We start from the raw sequence: 16,885 nt of genomic DNA on the forward strand, positions 1-16,885 counted from the left end.
TAGAATGTTCAAAATATATTTTATAAATTAAGACTTTTTGCTTTCTAACGTGTTAGCAATCTACTTTTATCATCTTTAGCTTGATTCAGAAGCCAGTGTGCATTATTTATGAAAATGGTTTTACTAATTCTGTATTTTTATTAACAGGCTGTTTTGGAAAGTACATGGCCTTCAAGAAGTCATAGTGGCTATTTCCTCTGGACAAAAGTAAGAAATGTTGTTTTAGGAGTTGCACAGTTCAAAAGAGCTTTAAAGAAACATCCACACTTACCACAGACAGCACTCTCAGGTAATTAAAGACTTATAAGGTATGTGCATGGTTTGCTTTTTTCAAAACTAATTGGTTAAAGATGATATTTTTAGAAAATTTTAAGTACTTAAAATACTGAATATTTGGGCTGGTGAGATGTTTAAGAACACTATCCTCTTCTGGCATGCAGGTGTACATGCAGACAAAGTGCTCAGACATTTAAAAACAAACAAAAACATAAAAAAAAAACCTGAATATTTTTTGGGTGTTACGTTACCCAGCAACTTTTTAATGAAAATTAACTATTATGCACAGTGTCTGGTTATGGAAGCCCTCTGGATTCAGAATGTTATAAAGATTCCCTGTTTGTTTATGTGTAATGAACTACATGGGAGGTGAGAACCAAGCCACTCCTGTTCCATGTAGAACTTACACACACAACCTTATGTTCATTTCATGTTGTGTCTATGATGTGTCTGAGGCTTGATATGAACTACCATATGAGGTCATCTGTGGAATTTTCCACCTGTGGTGTCATGTTGTTACGTAAGTTTTAGGTTTCAGGTTTTCAGATTAAGGAAATCCTGCCTGTATTAGACAATTCTTCCCATTTTAGAAAACAATAGCTTCCTCTTTGTCCAGTTGTTAAATTATCAACCTTTAGTGATCTTGTTTTAGTAGTCACAAATAATTCACAGTAGATTCCGTGTTGTGGCTGAATTTTGCTGAGCATGTGGCACTTTTCCCATTGGTTCCATAATGGGTTATTAGCTTTAACAACAAGCTCTGTGTTGTCACACTTGGTGTGAGGAGCCGACAGAAGGCAGCTATCATCCTTGCAGCCATCTTGAGCCATATACCCTGACAAAAGACTTGATTACAATAGCCTACAACAGCTGAGCACACTCTGATAACATCTTGTTTTAGATACCCAGGATTTTCCCTTGGGTGTGAGACTTATGGGCGTCGCTTAGAAGTGAGACATATAAAAGGCGAGAGGCAGACAGAAGAGTTCAGTACAACTTGGAGTTAGTTATTAGGTATTAGACATTAGGCACTTAGCACTTGGAAGAAGTAACTTGGAACTTGGAGGCACTAGAGACTAGGAACTAGGGACTAGGAACTCAAGACTTGGGATTTGGACTAGGAAGAGAGACTGAAGAATAAACGGGATTGAATCACACTCTGTCTGGTCTCCATTCTTGAGTCCATCCTCACTCTCTCTCTCTCTTGCTGAACCCCAACCCGCTGACTGGAGCAGCTTGGGGCAGTGCAGGCTCTAACAACTTAGCCCCCAAGGCTTTTGGCAGTGTGGGTTCCAACATTGGCAGCTCGGGCCACAACATTTTTGGCCCCCAAACGTGGGGCAGCTCGGGCTGCAACAACTTGGTACTTGTAAAATGATATCAAAACTGGATTCTTAAGCAGATGGCAGTGACGGATGCTCTCAGTCACCCATGGTAGCATGGATAGTGGTCATAGCACACGTGTTGTAGAGCAGGCACCTTTTAAAACAGGTTTAATCAAAGTATCCAAAGTATCTGCTACTGATGATAGATCTAGTACAAGCCTGTGTGTACTTCTATATACATTTATTATAGTACATTTTAAAACTATATTTGCTAGTCTGTTTTTACTTTGTTTTCAATGACATGTTTAACTGTCACTTTTTGATTGTCTATTAGGCACTTGACATTAAATTTATTTGCTACATATGGCTTTCTTCATTATTTTTTGGAGAGGTTACAGAGTACTTAATTCAAGTATTTAGTTCATGATAACACAGTTAACTCTAGGTAACCACAAATCTCTTCACCATTTAGGGGTACCATTTTTAGGGCAGGGGATCAAATTGTACCTGCTGAGCAAAGGCTCTGCCAATGAGCTGTGCTTCCCACCCTTCGCCATGTTGTTTTCTTGGACAGACTTTCTTAAGAAATCCTATCTATGTGTCTGAGTTAAGAGTGTTATACCAGAGTCAATTCCCTGATTTTAACATTATGCTGTGTTGTGTAGGGTATGGTTAGGAGAAAACAGGTAAAGAGCACTGCCAAGAATTTTCTCTAAAATGTTAATTTTTGCAACTTTTAAATTAAAACTTTAATTAAAACTTTTTTTAAAGAAAAAGTTTCAATTTAAATGTAAAAGTCTTGGCAGTGACTATGACATTACTTTGATTAAAATACAGGACTGGTACGTAAGGGCAGGCACTATGGTTCTGTGAGTTAAAGGCACTTCTTGCCACACCCAGCCACCTGACTTCCATCCCCTCTTGCAAGTTGTCCTCTGACCCCCACTTGTCTGGAGGCCCACAAACATGTCCATACACATGCATACAATACAAATAAGTGATTTTACACAAGCATGAAAGCATTAGCATTAAAACCCACTAAATTACTTGTGGAATTTTGGCTTTTTATTATTCAAAAATACATATGACTTTTAGTCTATTATGAGCCTGATCTCTTAATGGACAGAAACTTTAAAAAAAGAAAAAAAAGAAACATTGTAAAATACGAAGCATGCTATTTCTGAAAATGGCAACATTATTTCAGTCACTTTCATTTTAAGTCTACTTTTAAGACTAACAAAGGTGAGCTGGTCGTGCTAAAATGTAGCACATTGGTTCCTCCTTAGCTGATTTAATTCTTGATTCTACAATGTGAATTTAATCAGTCATGGAAGCCAGTCTTGGGCTTGGTTCCTTAAAATGAAGAGATCTTCTATTAAGTTTGCCTTTTTAAAAAAAAACCCTGGCTCAGAATACTGTAAAATCTAACAAAAATTGTCTTTAAAATTTCCTATTTGTGATTTCTTTGGAAATAAGACCTAAAAAGTCCTTTAAGCAAAACAACTTAGATTGATAGCAAAGACATAATAATAAATTCCTAAGTGATAGAACCTCTTCAGAATTCTTTGCAAGTTTACAAAACATTTATTTTTTATTCTTTTAAACATAGCTTTGTGTTTTATAAATCTGGGAACTGGAAGTTCACACAAAAACAGTAAGTTACTTAAAATCACACACTCCCACACATCACCTGCCATTTAGAACCTTAGCTTTTTTGAGGGTGCTGGGGGAGGGTTGTTCTGAGACAGAGTTTCTCTGCCTTGGCTGTTCTGAAACTCACAGAGATCCGCCTGCCTCTGCCTCACGAGTACTGGGATTAAAGGTGTGCACCACCAGGCCCAGCATTTTAAGAGTAATTTTAACACACTATATTTTCTCACTCCTATATATTTGCACTAAGGTGCGGTTGGGGTCTGTAACTGTTTGGTTCAGTTTTAAGAAAAATTATTTGTCAGTGAAGTTAAAGGAATCTTGACTTTGTGGCAGAATCATTAGACATTGAATCTCAGTGGCCTATGTGTGCATGTTATGAATTCCCTGCAAACTTTTCTTCTCCATTGCTTAGTTAGAACTTAGGCCAGACATGGGAGTCCACACCTTTAATCCCAGCATTCGGGAGGCAGAGGCAGGTGGATCTCTTCAAGACCAGCCTGGTCTACAGAGAGTTCCAGGCCAGTCAGGGCTATGGGAGATCCTAGCTTTAAAAGAACAACCCAGACTTTGACCTAGAAAGATGATGGACTTGAGTGAAGAAGTGTCTAGCTTGTCTGACTTTGGTGCCCACAGAGCAATGTGAATGTGTATGTTTACTTGCAATGTGGAACCAAAAGGAAATTACCTAGAAATTTTCCCTTTCATACCTTAGTGGAGGTAGGTGCTGGACAGCCAACAAAATAACAATTTTGACTGGAGATTATCCTGAAGTCCTTAGAAAATCTAAACACTAGTGTGTGCCACCTCATTCTAGCTGGTTCCACTAAGGAAGTTTGTGACAGGCGTTGTGGGGATTGGTGAGCCAGCTCACTAATCCAAGCTCCATCCCAGGAATGTCACCACTCACCTGGATGGTGTCCTGTCACAGTCCCCACCTTAGTCCTTCAGCCAGGTGTCATGTTGGCCTAGGGATTTTTGCAGTTGACCAGTCTTCTGTCTGTTGGTTAAATTTTTCTAAGACATAATCTCAATAAAAGTTTATGGTAAGCAGCATAGTATCTGTTTCTGTTTCTGTTTCTGCGCAGGTGGCCGGTCTGATCTTGGATATAATTCACTATCTAAGGACGGTGTTAGAAGACAGGGCACATCGACTGAAGACATTCAAGGGGAAAAGGACAAGAAAGGGAGCGACTCTAGTTCCTGTAGGTACCGACTGTCGCTGATTCTATGCAAGCTTGTGAACGTCCAGGCATAGAAAATACAAATAACTTAAAGTATGAAAGTACTAGTTTAGCCTTCGGTCTTCCTGTCATAACTACCTTCCTTCTCAATGATCCTCTTCACTACCTAGTACTCCCACCCAAAAGCATCCTGTAGCAAGTGTGACGGACTGACTGACTGCCCAGTGGAGAAACGCTTTCCAAGCAAACCCTGTTAAAGTGAATGCTGTGTGACTCATGTGAAAATAGTCGTACTAGAAACGCCTATTTTCTTTTTTTCTTTTTAGAACAGAGCTCTCTTTCTGAGGCTTACTTAGGTCTGTTGCTGTGATAAAACACTATGAACAAAAGCAACTTGGGTAGGAAAGGTTTGTTTGGCTTCCACACCTCACGTCACAGTCCACTGAGGGAAGCCAAGGCAGGAACAGACAGACTGATGCCTCCAGAGACCATGGTGGGGGCTGCTCACTGGTCCGCTCCCCATGGCTTCTCTGGCTGGTTTCTTATAGAACCCATGACTAAGGCTGGCCCCACCCACAATGGGCTGGGCCCTCTCCCATCAATCACTAATTCAGAAAACGCCCTACAGGCTTGCCTGCAGCCTGATCTTACGGAGGCTTTTTCTGCAGTTGAGGCTCCCTCCTCCAGGATGACCTCTATTTAAAGCTTGTTGGTGAATTAGGATTTATATTTCCCCTTTTCTTCTCACTCCAAAGTGTGTCTCTTATAACCAAAGAGAAAATATAAAATTCTATATGAGCCTTATATATAACCAGCTCTTAGTAATTTGATCTACACTTGATGACCTTTAAGTGCAGTGAATTATTTGTGGTTGACAAGTGTGTAGAGAAGCAGTCGGTATACTCTTATCACCAATTTTCATTTTGAAATATGTAAGACTTCATACATCAACAAACATAAGTTTAATTTTGTTAACATTTTTACTTTTGCCTTTATAGTGTCAGAGAATGAGAGTACAAAAGGAAGTGCTGACTGCCTTCCTACTCTCAGTTACCAAAGTTCTTCAACTATAGTTCGCCTCAATGGTCCAAACAACGGCAGTGCAGATAAAGCATCTGGAGACTGTGAGGGTAAGTTGGATGGCATACATTTGCATATGCAGAATGAATTGTCTCTGTGTCTACTGAGTATGTATTTTTAAATGTTTTAAAATTAGATTTTATTTTATTTTTGGTGGCAGATATCCTTACCCATCCTACCAATCCCAGTGAATATTTTGTAAATATCTTAATGCATTAGAATTATCTATTGGAATATATTTGTGTGCTCTCTCCTAGGAAAACTTAGGAGCTTGGGTTTTGTGTTTTATGATGTATTTGCTCAAGCTTTCATTATAACAAGGCACACCTTGTTTTATTATAATAAGGGCACACCTGAAGCCTGGATGCTGCCTTTTGAGTTTGGACTGTTAGGACTTTCAGAAGGGAAAGTGTGCAAAAAAAGGGGGAGGGGAGGAGTGGATCTGAGGGACGTATACCCAGCCGGGTTTTAAATGAACCATCTGCTTTTGTCGTCTGCTGTAGTTCCTGTTTATTCAAAGACAACCTAAATAGTCCTTCAGGTAGTTTAAGAAACTAATACCCATGGCCAAAATCCCAGCACTTGGGAGGCAAAGGCAAGTGAAGCTCTGTAAGTTCCTGGTCCCCCTAGTCTAGCATGCTTCAGGCAGCCCAGGCTACTTAGTAAGATAGTGTCTCCCAAAGGGGGGAAAAAAAGCCAACAATCAATAGTTTTCTTTTAAAAAATATTTTCATATTACAATACAGAAATTTCTATATTAAAACAAAGGTAAAGTTATTTAATCTACATATATGATCAAAAATATTTGAAGATTTAAAAATAACTTTTGCATGTATATAGAATTGATAGACTAACCACTGGTTTGATTTGGCATTGGGCCTTGCTTTCCATTGTAAAAGGAGATGGCTCAAACCCTCAAGTTGATCTAGCATAGTTACAGTTCTACAGCTGTTACTTAATTTAGTAGAAATTTGTTACTGTCAAAAAGTAAATCTTAACTGGTAAGTTTTTCTTTTACAAGCAGTATATTCTAATGGCCTTTCTCATTAGACAAATTTGAATTTGAGTCTGAGTCCTGTTACTTAAAAACTGTATAACTTTGCCTAAATAGTTTCTCCCTCTGCATGTCTGTTTTATCTGCTCTGAGTGTCGGAATGTTTATAGCAACAATAGCCGTAGCCTGACTGAAATGGGATCTGTGGAATTCCGGGCGCCAGAGACACCTGCTGTTTTCATTCACATGACTAGGATTTTAAAGATTTAAGATGACATATTTGCAGAGTACATTTTCATGGCTGAAAGCACATTTCTTGTTTTCCAGAAAGCACACCTGAGCTGCTCCTAATGCCATCTCTGGAGGACACGAATGAAGCACACAACATGCCAAGCAGATGCTTTAGGAAAAGGCATAAAAGTGACGATGAATCTCCTTTGCAGCAGCAGACGCCTTGGGGAAATAGGAACCGCAATCTCAGTGGTGGGGTGCTGATGGGAATTATGCTGAACAGAATTAACCAGGAGGCAAACCCTGGAGATATGGTTGGAAAATTAGGAGCTGATGCAAAAATTCTTTCAAATGTTATCTCAAAAAGCACAAGACCAAATAGTCTTGATATTGGAAAACCACCCGCCAGATCAAAGAGAGACAGCCTAGAGAAGGAGTCTAGTGACGACGACACACCTTTCGACGGTTCTAACTGTTTGGATAAAGTGGAGTCTCCTGTTATCTTTGACTTAGAAGATTTAGACACTGAAACAGATGGATCAAAAGTGGGATGTGTCGCTGCACAAAATCCCAAGAGGCTTCAGCGTATGAACAGCAGCTTCTCAGTGAAACCTTCTGAGAAAACAGATGTTGTGACAGGATTTGATCCTCTCTCGCTTTTGGTTGCTGAGACTGAGCAGCAGCAGAAAGTGGAAGAGGAAGAAGATGAAGATGATAACAAAGGTGTCTCAACACCATCCGCCAGGCGCAACTTAGCTGAAGAAATTGAGATGTACATGAATAACTTGAGCAGTCCTTTGACAAGCCGTACACCAAGCATTGACTTACAGCGAGCGTGTGATGATAAGTCAAACAATAAGAAAAGTCCAACATTGGTCAAGGCCTGCAGGAGATCAAGCCTGCCTCCTAATTCCCCTAGGCCAATGAGACTCACGAAATCCAAAAGTTACACCAAAAGTGAGGAGAGGCCAAGGGATAGACTGTGGTCCTCACCAGCTTTCTCGCCCACTTGTCCATTTAGGGAAGGATCTCAAGAAACACTAGCCCACTCATCGCCTTCGTTTAACCTCGATACACTGCTGGTGCCTAAACTTGATGTTCTGAGGCACAGTGTGTTCACTGCTGGGAAAGGAGTTGCAGAGAAAGCAAGCAAATGGTACTCAAAGTTCACCATGTACACCACGTCATCAAAGGTCGGTGTGCTGGCATTTGCTACTCTTCTTTTCTAAGCTGCCTCTGCCACTACTGCTTACAGCTTACGTATGAGCACCTCTGTCTTACCCACTCTCCTTACATACAGCTTATAACAGACAATGAGGGTTTTTAAAGATTTTTTTTAAAGATTTACGTATTTTATATATGTGCCAGAAAAGGGCATCGAATCCCATTTCAGATGGTTGTGAGCCACAGTGTGGTTGCTGGGGATTGAACCTAAGCCCTCTGGAGGAGCAGCCAGTGCTCTCAACTGCTGAGCCATCTCTCCAACCCTTAAAGATTTTTTAAATTGATATGCATGCATGTATGAGTGTGCCTATGTGAATTTATGTGAACCAGCTGTGTGCAAATGTCTCCAGAGGCCAGAGAGGGTGTGGGATCCCTAGAAAGTATAGTTACAGACAGTTGTGAGCTGCCACGGGGGTGCCACGGGTGTGCCACATGGGTGCTGGGAACCAGACTCAGGTACTCTGCAGGAGCAGCAAATGTTCCTAATTTCAGTATTCCCTTTAGAATACACATTGTCAGTGTCCAGTATGTCTCCAAGCATTACTAACCAGGAGTGTGCTGTCCCCTCCTGGGTAGGATGAAGTGCCTTGTGACAGACTTGTATTCCTCCCAAGAACAAAGATGTAGAGGAAGTATAGAAAGTATGTGTTTATAATCATAAGAGAACCGTCACAGTTAGGGAACAGAAAGACAAGAAATTACGTGAAGGAACTAATTCAATAGTCTTTTTCCTCAGAAGGCATTTCCACTAATTGTGAGCATAGAACATTAAGTTTGCCATCTTCGAGAGGACAGGAATGAAAGGGGTGAGGGGAAACAAAACGTAACCATTGAGGGCTTAAGGTACAGAAGGTTTTGTCACCTGACCTTTGGAAAGCCAGTGCTGCCACTTACCACGCTCTTCAGGCTCATAGACCTGTTACATTCCATTCATCCAGCGGAGTGGCCACATCTCTCACCATAACATCTGACACAGTTGTTGAAGTGTTCCCCTCTCAGTGTTTTGTACCTTTCAGAATTAGAGAACAACATGACTTCTGGGCCTCTCCATCAGTATTAGGTGTATTAGGTTTTAAACAGCAAGTCCATTCCAGCATTCCAGTTTTACTCAGCCTCAAAATCCCTTCATGAATACTAAGCTACGGGATATCAGGCATCCCCGTTCCTTCTAAGCAGGCCAACCAGTCAGACTCTCAGCACCCATTTTAACTGTTCAAACTTTCATAGGAAATCTAGAGTCTCTGTTGAGTGGGTCCATACTGATAGACCCAGCCTAGCCCTGTTTTTAGGTTCCTTCCATGATCCCACATCCGTAAAGTCCATTCCCACGCATTCCCTAGGCTTCTACTCGAATGAATGGTTTCTTAGTGGTATAGCTTACCTCCTTATGGACTGCACTTTATATCTCACTTCTAGACTTGTGTCTAGTTACATCTAGAGACAGCAATTGGTAGGCATTGGAGAAATATCAGCATTGTCTTGCCTGCCATCTCCTTCAGGGAAAGTGATCGCTGGTTCTAAAGACAGTGCAGGATTGATTCCCTTAGGCAAGGTTGGAGAGGGCAGTACTGCAAGGGCCGAAGAAGCATATTTTCAAACACTGTTGCTCCATGAGACAGGTCAGCAGAAAGCCTTTGAAAAACAATGCTTAGGGGTTCTGTGGTGAGAAGAGCTAGCTAGAGTCACCAAACGGGAGGAGCTCTGCCCAACAGGTCCCTGAACCCTGAGAGGCTTATGCCCAGGGATAAGGAGTAAACTTAGTAGCATACATGAGGCCTAGATTGAATTCCCAGTTTTACTCCCCTCCCTTCCCAGAAAAATCTGTATCTTAGGAGTATTGGCAACCCCTGGGTAGACTGTAAAAGCTAGAATGAATCTGGCTCAATCTGTGATTAAATTATAATAACAGTTTTTATTTAGCACAAGGAAGAATATATTCTTCTTGAAGGAATAAAATCCCTGGAGTCCTTATCAGAAGTAGGTAATAGAAACAGAACCCCAATGATCCAGATATTTGTATTAGCAAGGGACCTTTAGGTAATTTTTAAATTTTCAAGGAAACAAAGGAAAAGAAACAGAAATTATACAAATGGAAAGTCTCACAAGCTCACGGGGATCTTTTGGAGGAAAATAAAGGAATGAGTGTGAGCCATAAACCTGAAAAGTACATTGAGAGTGCAATAGAAAAATTTGATAGCAAACAAAACAAATTGAAAGATTAGAGATGCCACTTAAAAATATCTGTACTGAATTGGAGATAGAAAAAAATTTAAAATACAGAAAGGGTACTGAGATATGTAGCTATCTAAATTGGTAAAGGACTTGCCTTACAATTATAAGGACCTGAGTCTGACCCCTAAAACTCACATTAGAAACAACCAGCTACTGTGGCACAGTTGTAATCCACGTGCTGGGGGGTCAGAAAAGAATGAGACAGGCAGGTTCCTGGGGCCTGGCCAGCTGGCCTTGCCTAGCCTAAGTGCTGACTTCCAAGCAAGTAAGACGTTTAGTTTGCTATCGGTTGCTGTTATAAAGACCATGACCAGAAGCAGTTTTAGAGAAGAAAGGGTTTATCTGGCTTACATGTTCCAGTTACAGTCCAGCTTCGAGGGAGTCAGGACAAGAGCTCCAGAGCACAAAGAACGGCGGAGTGTGCAGGAACACTTCTCACTGGCTGGCAGGCCCCTGTGGAGGAGCGCTTCTCACTGGCAGGGCCCTGTGAGCTGCCCATCCTGCTTTCTCTCACTGCCGGCCCAGGGCTGGCACCACCCACAACACTCCAGCGTTATTGCCCATAGATTTGCTTACAGGCTAGTCTGATTGGGGGCCTTTTTAAAATTGAGGTTCCTCTTCCCAGATAACTCTAGTTTGTGTCATCTTAGGGGTGAAGTAGGGGGACAAAAGGAAACAAAACCAAACAGCACAAGGACTCAGTCTTAAATACAATACAGCAACAAAAATAGGTAAAGCCCACATCAGGAGGCTCATGGCTTCAGGCAGATATGGCTCTTCTGGCCTCTTGGGGCACCTACACTCATGTGTACACATCATACATATAATTTAAATTTGTTAGGTTCTTAGTGCCTGTGGCAGTACTCAAGGTTGACTCTCCCTCTGTGTGACTCATCCTGTGTGCAGAAAAAAAAAAAGTTTAAAAACTTCAGGTGATACTTTGGATCCCCTGTGATTGCATAAGACCATTTAATACCACCCTACATCTATTTACTATAAACTCTGGAACATCCATATAAACAACTAAAAATTCTGCAAAGAAAGAACTGTGAAGTTCAAGGAAGGAGCCCCACAGAGATGAGTTTCCTGTTCTCTTTTCCGATACCTCTTTGCCCCATGGGCAGTTGCCGTGGGCCATCATCGCTCTAGAAACCAAAGTCACAGGAGAGCCCATATTTTATGTACAAAAGAATCAGGAAAGAGGCCTCTGTGGGCTGAGAGTTTGAAGGAAATCCTGTTTAATGCTGTTATCTCAGCATAATCCTTGATTTACACACATTAGAGAGAGATGGAGACTGACAGAGAAGACTGAGTTAAAACTCGACCTACAAAGAACAAAACACAAAACACAACCCAAATATAATTTAATATTAGCCTAAAACTAAAGCATCCATATTCCCCAAAATATTATTACAGTGCTCATGCTACACAAAGCCAGCATTCACAATAGCCAGAGTGAGATGATGGTGGTGGTGGTGGTGGTGGTGGTGATATAGCTGGGCATGGTAACATGTGCCTTGTAATCCCATGAGATATAGAGTCAGAGGAATCTGGAGGCTGAGATCATCCTCAGCTACAGAAACCTTCTCTCAAAAAGGATGTTGGCCGGGCAGTGGTGGTGCACGCCTTTAATCCCAGCACTTGGGAGGCAGAGGCAGGTGGATTTCTGAGTTCGAGGCCAGCCTGGTCTACAGAGTGAGTTCCAGGACAGCCGGGGCTACACAGAGAAAACCTGTCTCAAAAAACCAAAAAAAAAAAAAAAAAAGGATGTTGAACCAGAAAGAACCAGAAAGGCTGGACATAGTGGTACACACTTTTTAGTTCCAGTGGTCAGGAGTCTGAGGACAGATTACCCTTAGGTGTAAACTAAGGGAAGTTGTCCTCTGACCTATACTTCTGTACATATCATAAGCAAACAGCTAACAACCAAAGCCAGGTGTACAAAACAACTGAAGCTATGTAGGGAAGCCTTGTCAACAAAAAGGAAAGAAAAACAGAACAAGAAACAGAGGCAGGGGGATAACTCAGTGGCAAAGTTGCTTGCATAGCATGAAATAAACTCAGCAGATAGATTCAAGAACAGAGTACAGACGGCAGGAAAAAGTGCAAAGTTGCACCGTCTGGGGCTGCAGAAGTTGCACCGTCTGGGGCTGCAGAAGTTGCACCGTCTGGGGCTGCAGAAGATGCACCATCTGGGCTGCAGAAGATGCACCGTCTGGGGCTGCAGAAGATGCACCATCTGGGGCTGCAGAAGTTGCACCGTCTGGGGCTGCAGAAGTTGCACCGTCTGGGGCTGCAGAAGATGCACCGTCTGGGGCTGCAGACACAGGTGCCTTAGCAGAGCAGCACTTGCTACTCCTGCAGGAGATCTGGGTTCCATCCCCAGTCTCTGCACGGCGGCTCACAGCTGTAAGCACTGTGCACACATGGCACATACACACACGTAAGCAAAGCACACACATAAACTAAAACAGTAACTCAGTCTTTGAAAAAGCACACAGAGCCATCAAGACTTGTTAGACAATATGAAAGGCATAAATAGGATATAGTTGTTATTTTCAAAGAATTGAAGAAAATGACTGTTGCAGAAAAGATTTTAACTTACCAAATTTGAAAAAAAATACAAATTTACAGATAGACATGACACAGCAAACTACAAAAGGATCGACTTAAAACCACATTTGGGGCCATTGAGATTGCTCATGGCCAGTAAAGGCACTTGCACAAGCCCGGTGACTGAGTCCAGTTCCCAGAACCCATACAAAGGCAGAGGAGAGTTATTCTCTGACCCCCACACATGAGCTGTGCTACAGACCTCCAAAATACTAGTAGATAATTTTTTTAATGCATCTGTATACATAATAAGCAGAGTGCTAACAACCAAAGGCATCTATAAGAAAACAATTCTAACTTTTTGTTTTGTTTTGTTTTGTTTTGTTTTGTTTTGTTTTGTTTTGTTTGAGACAGGGTTTCTCTGTGTAGCCTTGGCTGTCCTGGAACTCACTCTATAGACCAGGTTGTCCCCAAACTCAGAGATCCACCTGTCTCTGCCTCCCTAGCGCTGGGACTAAATGTGTGTGCCACCACCACCTGGCTTAATTCTTTACAAGTATTTTTAAAAATTACTAAAAGAATAAAGATCTGAATGGCTGTATATTTTTGTCATAAAACCATGAAGGGAAGAGTTCAGTGAGAAAGCATGTTGAAAGAAGACAGACACTGCAGTGCAGTCTGTATCTAGTGAAATCCTCCCCACAGCTGATGGTAAAATAAGGACACTTCAGACAAGGGAAGAATGAATAGAAAACAGACTCTCTCTGTAAGCTGTGCTCATGGCAGTTTAGACTGAGGAAATCGTTACTAAAAAGAAAACTTGGATCTTCAGGAAGGAAGCATTATAAATAGCTGTCAGCATAAAAGCTTCCTTTGCCTTGGTAAGTGTCTTAAAGCATTTATAATGGCTTAGCACAAGGTTTGGACACTGTAGAGTCTCCAGTACATGACTTCAATAACTTAGTTCAGTTGGGGCCGGGAGTCGGGTGACTCCGGAGGTCAGAGCTCCTGCTGCCCAGCCTAAGGACCTGAGTTTATTCCCTGGGCCTTCACGGTAAAAGGGGAAACTGACTCCCGTGGGTTATCCTCTGACTTCCACACTTTTGCTGTGGTGTACAAATACTCCCTCCCCCACAAAACAAATAAATGTAAAAATTTTAATTCAATTTAAAATTTTAATTCAACTGAGTTCTAAAGCCTTAATAAGAAATTTTCTTGAATTTTTGAAGTCAGTTTTTGTGAAATTTATTTTCTGAATGTTAATAGCGTGTAAATTATATCTCAGTAAGATTTTTAAATGAAAGTATATTTTCTGACCACAATAGAATCAAACTAAAAACATTAATAAGTATGGTGTCAAAAATCCAAAGTTCTAATTAATTCATGAATCAAAGATAAAGATCACTGGACTGGATTTGGCTCAGTGGTTAAGAATATCGGCTGCTCTTAGAACCTTAGAGATTGGCACATTCAGGGTGGTGTGTCCTAGGTGCTCAGTACCCACACAGAGGTGCTGATGTCCTCTTGTGGCCTCCATGAGTACTGAATGCACAGACATACATTCAAGCAAAATAGCCATAAATATAAATGAAGTATTACATAAGTATAATAAATACAAATAGCAAAATATACATAAATATAAATGAAGTATTTTTTAAATGAATTTTTTTAAGGCCAGCTTCAGTGGGGTGTGCTTGTCATTCACAGCAGTTGCAGGGAGCCAGAGAGCCCTAAGGACTGTTGGCCATCTAACCTAGCAAAGCAAGCTCCAGGCCAGTGAGAGACCCTGTGTCCAGAAGGAGTGGACAGTGCCGAGGAAGAGCACTTGCGGTTTTTCTCTGGGCTGTACACATGCACGCATGCGCGCGCAAACACACACACACACACACACACACACACACACACACACACACACACACAGTCTCGGAGAGAGTTGATCACCAACATACTTATCCAGAATGATATGCCTCTGTAAAATTGGTTGTTCTTCTTGCAGACGTTGCAATGTTGATCATCTGGGTGGGGGTGGTGGTAGGTAGTTGTTTCTATCTGAGAAGTGACTTTTAAACAATAATTTTAAATGTGAAGGAAATTAAGCTTATAATTGTGTTCTTAGGATCAAAGTTCTGATCGTACCAGTCTTTCTTCAGTGGGAGCCCAGGATTCTGAATCTACCTCTTTGACAGATGAAGATGTCTGCCATGAGCTGGAAGGAGCCACTTCCTCCCAAGAAAGCAGTGCGGCTTCAGGGACCAAGGGGATTGATGTCAGCCGGGCCAGCCTGGGAAGCTCCGCCTCCTTAGAAGGTTCGCCCAGTTTCTGTGGTGCTGCCGATTGATTCATAGGGTCTTTCTTTCTTCGTGATTTGATTTTTTTTTTTTTAATCTTAAAAGATTTTCATGGCAAACGAACAAACAAAAATTGGGTGGGGGTGAGAGGGCAAAATCGGGGCCCTCTCAGACAGTCTGGCTCCTCTGCCATCCCACGTACTGTTTGCTTCTGCTCTTGAGGTAACCGCTTTTCTCACTTTTTATCGGCTCACTTGAAAATGTGGACACAGGCCCTTTTATGCATCTTTACTATTTTGAAACTCAAAAGGTATCAGGCGCATCATGACTGCCCCTCCCCCGTTTTCACAGTGGCTTAGCTCAGGGGTGGCCGGTTCAGGTCACTGCAAACACTGCCCACTGCCGGGCACTAAGTTTCCAGTTTGAACGATGGCTACATGTGCCATTGTTTTTTACTACCTCTATAATTCCCAATTTATCCTTGAAATGGTATTTCCAAGTTCCTTTGGCAGATGGCATGCTATTTTGCGTTTTTAGTACCTGCATGTAAGAATGCCTATTTTCCCGTGGTCTCATCAGTATGACAAACTATGTTGCTGCCAAGCCAGACAGCCTGAGTTGTAGCTCCAGCCCTTCACGGTGAAAGGAGGGCACTGACTTCACAGGCTCACCTCTGACCTCCACACGTGTGTTACATGTGAGCACTCACATGCTACACACCAGTACACACATACCACAGACACTCACGCACGCACATGCATGCATTGACTAAGCATGTTGACCGACTTCTGTGTTTGGCTGTGCGGAACATGTCTCAATTTTGTTTTTATATGTATTCTGTTATAGAAATGAGGTTGAAAATCTTAATGTGTGCCCTGTAGTTAGGTGAGCTAGTAGTCTACACCATTATTTTTTTTTTATTGAAAAAGATATTCTCAGATGGGGGGAGGTGGACACCTTTAATCCCAGCACTTGGGAGGCAGTGGTAGGCGGATCTCTGTGAGTTCAGTGCCAGCCTGGTGGACATAGTAAGTTCTAGAACAAGTAGGGCTGCCACACTGAGAAGCCCTGGCTCAAAATAAACAAACCACAAAACAAAAACAAACAAAGAAGGACAAGGAGGAAGGAAAAGGATGAGGATGATTTGGTTTCTCTCAGTCACCGTTGGCATTAGTAGAACAAGGTAGCATTTATCAGGATTTATGACAGGTGACTCTTAGATTGCTCCTCTTTGGTTTTCATGGTTTTCTCTTTATTTTTTCAATCAGGGTCCCTGTCAAAGTTTGCCTTACCTGGAAAGTCAGAGACGGCATCTTCTCTCAACACCAGTAATACCAATATCTTCCAGAACTATGCAATGGAGGTACTGTCTTCCTCGTGAGAGCGCCTGTATACACTGCTTTATAAAATTCACATTTCCCTAGTATTGATGGTTGTTGGTGGAGTGACTAATGTTGAATATGTATCCTCAGAAACTTCAGAAAGTGTACTGTCACATCCCAGGCTGCTGATACCTGCTGTTTTAGTTACTGACATCATGCTGGTTTTTTAGGGTAGTTTCATGCTTGGTGGCGATTTGTCAGCATATAAAAGCATTTTCATTTCCAACATTTATATTTATAGCTCGTTATACACACGTTCTCTTTGAATATTTATTGAATATTTATTTTGCATCATAACATGACCAATTCTGTTGTACAAACAAACTTGAAGCCAGTGAAGACACAATCTGACTTTGTTGCCGACTTTTCTCACTCCATCACTTTGAAGATTTCTCCTTTCCTTACAGTGAGAAAGTTACACTTTATACTTTAAAACTTTCCCTAGTTTTTCTGAAAAATATTGCTT

The 16,885-nt window shown here is 41.5% G+C and overlaps 1 protein-coding gene across 5 annotated transcripts in view; it reads left to right on the top strand.

Annotated features, from left to right (window-relative positions):
* Dennd4a (DENN domain containing 4A) overlaps positions 1 to 16,885 on the top strand; it is a 93,364-nt gene that overhangs the window by 63,044 nt on the left and 13,435 nt on the right. For all 5 annotated transcript variants that reach the window (XM_076925775.1, XM_076925776.1, XM_076925773.1 and 2 more), the window contains 6 exons: positions 148 to 289; positions 4,340 to 4,456; positions 5,434 to 5,565; positions 6,837 to 7,933; positions 14,866 to 15,055; positions 16,306 to 16,400. In XM_076925775.1, the coding sequence (XP_076781890.1) occupies positions 148 to 289; positions 4,340 to 4,456; positions 5,434 to 5,565; positions 6,837 to 7,933; positions 14,866 to 15,055; positions 16,306 to 16,400 (1,773 nt within the window). The remainder of the gene's footprint in view (positions 1 to 147; positions 290 to 4,339; positions 4,457 to 5,433; positions 5,566 to 6,836; positions 7,934 to 14,865; positions 15,056 to 16,305; positions 16,401 to 16,885) is intronic.

This window comes from Arvicanthis niloticus, chromosome 26 (assembly GCF_011762505.2).
Source record: "Arvicanthis niloticus isolate mArvNil1 chromosome 26, mArvNil1.pat.X, whole genome shotgun sequence".
NCBI classification, from domain to species: Eukaryota; Metazoa; Chordata; class Mammalia; order Rodentia; family Muridae; genus Arvicanthis; species Arvicanthis niloticus.